The following is a 5,665-nucleotide window of genomic DNA, read 5'->3' as shown; positions in this document are numbered from 1 at the left end:
TTAACATGGTTTTTAAAATCGGATTGGACCAGATGGTCAAATCGGAAAAACCGAGAACTGATCAAGTGATCAGTTCCATTTTACCCCAGAAGCGTTATTTCGCCAAATGATTTGGCCCGTAAACCACTGATTCGGGCAGTCGAACTGGTCAAACTGTTTGAACTGTCCAATGGTTTTGATAGTTTTTATTTTTTATTTTTTGTCAGAATGGGCCGTCCATTCGGTTTGAATGGTCGGACCATTCTATTTGAATGGTCGGACCATTCAACCCGGGAACCGGACCCTGACCGGTTCGGTTTTAATATGGATTACTGTATATGGTCGAGTTGAGGCTGACAGCCCAATTAATGGCTAAAATCCTTCTGTTGTATTTGTTTGGATTTAACGAGGCCGACACATGCGGCTACTTTTTGAAAACTGGCATTTGCAAAAGATTGTCCAGAAGCCTCCTGGAGTGCTTCGTTGAATAATTTGATTGCTAACAACTTATTCAGCATAGTATATGGAATAAAATTAACATAACATTAAAATGACATAATTCAGAGGGCCCCCAAAATCCCTTTTGCGATATGCCAAACCCTATTCCCTACCTCTGGCTCAAAGCTATATGGAGGCATTATAATAATATAGATGGCCAACCCAAGCTGTCAATTTAACTTGCAATCCTCTGTATTGATCACATGTATGGAACCCCACTCCTATCTGCATCATCCATGTGCGTCGTAGCGGGCATTTCTACTATCAATAGCAACCATGCATCGAGATTAATTATAATTTTTCTTTGAGATTATGGACATAAAATAGCAAAGAAAATAATTTTGGTTGATCACTCGCTCATTTAGTTTATTGCATGCCTGTTGAATCTATAAGCAGATTCTCTTTATCTTCTATTTATTTATTTAATAGTTATACGAAATTTGTTCTTCGTATGAAGAAGTTTTTAACCAGTTATCTTATTTGATGTCAAAGCAAGTGTCCAAAAAAAAAAAAACAAATTCCAACTTAATTAGCATCAATCAAGAGAATCCAAGAAACTCACCAACTTAATTAATAACCTCTTTTTTGGTCCATTGTATAGCCAATGGGCTAGAGTACGTACTTCGTACCAGATGGTATGATGTGGCTTCTAGATTTTTGGTGTGAGATTCATTTGTATGGGTTTTAAGAAAAATAATTAATTAAATTAAATCAATCTCATCCTTGGCAATTCTATGCGAATTGAGTAATAGTGTAGGTATATATCATTCTAGCAGCAGCACAATATTCATATTTTAAATAGCAAGCATTAGTTCAAGCTTTCATTTTCAAAGTAATTAACGTCCGAAACAATCATGTTTGGCAGGCAACATTCCCATACATTGCTTTAGAAAAAAAAAACAAAGGAAAAGAAAAGAAAAAGAAAAAGAAACTCCCAGTAGCAGCCTGATGAGTTGTTAAATTTCAATCTACAGTATCTTTGTCACCCCAGTCCCCACCACAAAGTCCCTGTAGTACGCAATACTGAGCAATCATGTTTATATACCAGCTAGCTTTACCAGTTGAACCACAGCCAATTAAAGTTGTTATTTTTCTTCCTGTTTTTCTGCACCATCTTCTACAAGACCAGGAGTGGAGATGCCATAACCATTTTCTATAGTTCCAACAACATTCTGCATGCTGATTTCTTTCCTATGAAAGGGTACCGGTGATGATCCGCTCGGAACCTTGGATAAGAGGAGTAGAGAGAGGGGACTGTCTGATTTGCATTTGTACCATGACGCCCAAAAGCAATAGTTTGCAAAGTTAAGACAACTAAGGACGGCTAGGAACCAATAAAAGAGATTCAAATTATTCTTGTTCAAGTCCATCCCTTCCAACCATCCTTGTTTGCTCGGTGTAAACCTCTTGGTTATGGAGTTTATGAGCTCCACAAACACACTGCTGAGGAAGTAACCAATTGATTGTGATAACCATGCGAAAGAAGTGGAAAGTGACCTCATGCCTGAAGGAGCTTCCTTGTAGTAGAATTCCAATAGTCCGACGAGGGTAAACATGTCCGCAAATCCGAAAACACCGTACTGGAAAGACAGCCAGAAGAGACTGATAGGCTTTGTTGGGTCCTTGATGACTTGGTCTCTCCTCTTCACTTCCACCACACCCGCTATAGCCATTGAAATGATTGACAGAACAAGCCCAAATCCTACCCGTTGAAGGTGTGTTATCCCCGATGGACGGTGAGTGATCCTCCGAGCAAAAGGGACGAAAATGAACTGGTAGATGGGAATGAGAATTGATATGAACACTAGTGGGATTACTGGAATTGATGGCGCGGGTACTTGAAATTTTCCAAGCTGACGATTCATGACCGACCCTTGCTGCACTGAGAACGTCTGCAATTGAGCTAAGCATGTGTTCAAAAGGATTGTACTTGCGATGATCGGCAGCATCCTCATTAGGATCTTCAATTCCTCAACTTGGGTCACCGTGCAAACTCTCCATGGCTCCGGATTCGAGCCTTGGCGAAGAATAGCAGCTTTGTCTAAGAATCTGCAAACCTTCAACGAGTGGACTTGTTTAGGACTAGGCCCTTGTAAAACAACACTTGTTTTATGTATATATTTCACAGTTAAACCATGAATCTGGACCAATCCAATTGGCCGCCATGCACCCAATTAATTTCATACCCTTTATTAGAAGAAGAGTTCAGAATAGAATGCTCAGCAACATTATTAGAATTTTCTTTGGGATGTGGCACTTATAACAACCTCTTAATTAATTTCTTCTTTGTTGGTAGGGAAGAAAATATTCATTTAATTAGGATTGTCAATGTAGTGTCACCTGAACTGGTTGGTGTGCGAAATAGTTTCTTCATCAGAAGCTATGTTTTTGTCACTGATCTCATACAGTTGACCAGGGTTCACCGGTAAAGACGAACTTCGATTTCGAATTGCCACAACTATTACCTGATAGACAATCGAGCAATAAAAATCTTTGGTTACGGATGGTAATGAATTATGTATATCCTTTGCATCGGAGAGAGAGAGAGAGAGAGAGAGAGAGAAGACGATCGAACCTGAATTATCCTTACAAGGGGGCTGTCTCCTGGGGCTCGCTTGTGGTAGAAAGGCTTTCCAAGGGAAAGAACAATATAGCCGGCAAATGTAAGTATCGTACAGATGAAAAACCCCAAGTCCCAACCTTTATTGGTATTCACCCACTGGATGACTGTGACTCCAATGGTGGCTCCGAGGGTTGAACTGAGTAAAAGCCAATTAAAAAAGCTTGCAAGAGCCTTGCCCTCTTTTGGATCCTTTTGGTTGAATTGATCGCCTCCAAGCGCAGGAAGAGCTCCTTTAACTCCACCTGCACCCAATGCTAACAAACATAGAGAACTATAGAACATAAGAGCTTTACCACCATTGACACAGGGTGATTTATCACAAGGTTCTGGCTGAAACTTCTGATAATGAGCTTGAACCGTGAGTATCATCATAGCCTACAAATTGAAGAAATTTAAATTGAATCTCAACTTAACACAGAGATGATAAAGTCAATATTCACTATGTATTCAAGGATACTTTGACAGTGAATGAACCTTACCACTATTTCAAGTAGTCCAAAAATTAAGCATGTACTGAGTCTACTTAGGTAAGTGTCTGCGATGAAGCCTCCAACAAGCGAAAGCAAATAAGTTGAACCCATGAAACTTGTAAGAGCATTTGCGGAGCCAGAGATATCGAAGTGCATCACAAGATAGAAATATAGATAGAAGCCCGTCATGTTTGCAACGAACCCTATGTTCTCCAATGCCGTGAACACTACACAAAGAAGAGAGGAGAAAAAGATGAAAAAGGACTGTCAGCCACTTTATCCTTTGCTATCTTTCTTTCTATTTTGAACTATGTCAGACACATCGATCGGTAACGTTCAATTGATCAGTACCAACGATATGCTCACCGAAAATAAACATGGCAGCTCTGAATCCACCCTGTCCTTTGCTCCATGGGTTGAGGGACCTGTAACCTCCACCGGAAGCTACCCTGTCCTCCTGAACATGATAAAAGCAGCAATAGTACGAAAGTCAGTGTATATGAGGGAGAGAGTTTAGATTAAAATCATTGAATAGATCCAATAGCTTCTGGATTTCGGAGATTATAAGTTGTCAGCATATACCATTTGTTTAAAGGTTGGAGAGAGAGAGAGAGAGAGAGAGAGAGGCTGCAAGATTGTGAGGAGGGAGATGCTTGTGAAGAGGGTGACCTAGAACATATAATGGGGAGATCTGACGAAGAAGAAAAGGAGCATGTAACGGAAAGGAGGTCCTTTCTTTTCTGGTCAGAACGGAAAGGAGGACCTTTTTCTCTGGTGAGTAGAGGGAAAGGAGGACTTTGAACATATAACAGAGAGATCAAACCAAATAAAGGTAAGGCCTTATGCAATGTACAATTGTATCAATCAAACTCTCTCTCTCTCTCTCGTCACTATCTCGAAGAAAGTATCTGGCTTTTAGGAGCTGAGCCAACAGGCTGGGATGATGGACCCAAATTCCGAACTTCCATTTAGTCCCCATGTGGTAGGTCCTCCTAAAAAGAAGAATCGGATAGTAGATTCTAAGAATCGATAATGACGGAGAAAAGCATTTTATTAGTTAATTATTAGCTAAAATATATTTGTTATAAATACTCACTATAATAAAATGTATATCTTTTGTTTCCAAATATCAATCGTATAGCGCACAGGTTGGCATCTCAAGCTAGAGTAACAAAGCGCCAGTGCAACCCCACCCTGGGAGGGATCCTCTGTTTTCTACTCTGTTCCCCTCTCAATGTCATTTCATTCAGGGATCAACACGACGGTCAATTCCTCATGTGAGAATATAGCTGTTCAGCGGCTACTGGCGTGGAATTAATCATTGGTTCCACAGCCCACTGTTAATTCGAACTCTAGTTAAGATATGTACGGGATTTGTTCAAAAAATTTGAAGTCAAAGGAGTTATTATGAAACCAAAAATAGACTATGCCATTTTAATCCAATTGAAATCTAATTTGTGTGGTTACCTGTTACCGACAGAGATGGTCACTTCTTATCCAGGTGGTTTAAATGTATCAGACCCAGAGGTGGTGGAAGGCCATGCACTTTGATTGGCTGTTCAGTATGCTCTCCGCTACAAGGGTAGTAACGTCTGTATTGTTGGGGATTATTTGTGGGTGATTTCTCTCTTGCAGAACAGGGAAAGTACTCCACCTTGGTGCCTATCATCCCTCGTTGCTGATACTCGTAGTATGGTTGAACAATTCCACTGTATCTTCTTTTTCTTTAAGAGGAGGCAGTTTAATACTACAGCCCACTAGGAAAATTGAGGGAAAGGGAATCTTGTAATAGATAGAGCAATTGATTAACTAAAAAGTTAGTTTAAAATTGAATTGAAATGGATGTTAATTTTATTTTCCTTAATTATTATTTGCAATGCATTGGTTTTGTTATTTTTATTAGCTTTAATTGGAACTAAGAAGTAATTAATAAAGTTGTAAAAGAGTTATTATTTTTTAAGATTAATAATAATTAAAAATATCATTACATTACTAATGATTAATTTTCAGAATAATAACTTACTATATAGCATTTTTATTAATTGTTATTAATTTTTGATGTAGCGCGATCTGATTGCTCCCTGCTGGAGGATGA

At 39.1% G+C, this 5,665-nt stretch overlaps 1 protein-coding gene across 1 annotated transcript; it reads right to left on the bottom strand.

Moving 5' to 3' along the window:
- Nucleotides 1-1,269: 1,269 nt before the first annotated feature.
- On the bottom strand, nucleotides 1,270-4,456 carry LOC148867948 (protein NRT1/ PTR FAMILY 4.5-like). The gene is made up of 6 exons (XM_088981025.1): nucleotides 4,153-4,456; nucleotides 3,937-4,027; nucleotides 3,580-3,797; nucleotides 3,053-3,475; nucleotides 2,818-2,942; nucleotides 1,270-2,526 (listed from the first exon to the last, which is right to left on the bottom strand). The coding sequence occupies exons 1-6, from the start codon at nucleotides 4,153-4,155 to the stop codon at nucleotides 1,563-1,565; spliced, it is 1,824 nt and encodes a 607-aa protein (XP_088837151.1). The 5' UTR covers nucleotides 4,156-4,456; the 3' UTR covers nucleotides 1,270-1,562.
- Between the last annotated feature and the right edge of the window lie 1,209 nt (nucleotides 4,457-5,665).

The sequence above is a fragment of the Nelumbo lutea genome, chromosome 3, assembly GCF_056320005.1.
Source record: "Nelumbo lutea isolate HS-2025 chromosome 3, American lotus-T2T, whole genome shotgun sequence".
In the NCBI taxonomy this organism is placed as follows: Eukaryota; Viridiplantae; Streptophyta; class Magnoliopsida; order Proteales; family Nelumbonaceae; genus Nelumbo; species Nelumbo lutea.
The sequence above is the reverse complement of the archived record's forward strand: the minus strand, read 5'-3'. Positions and strand labels throughout refer to the sequence as shown.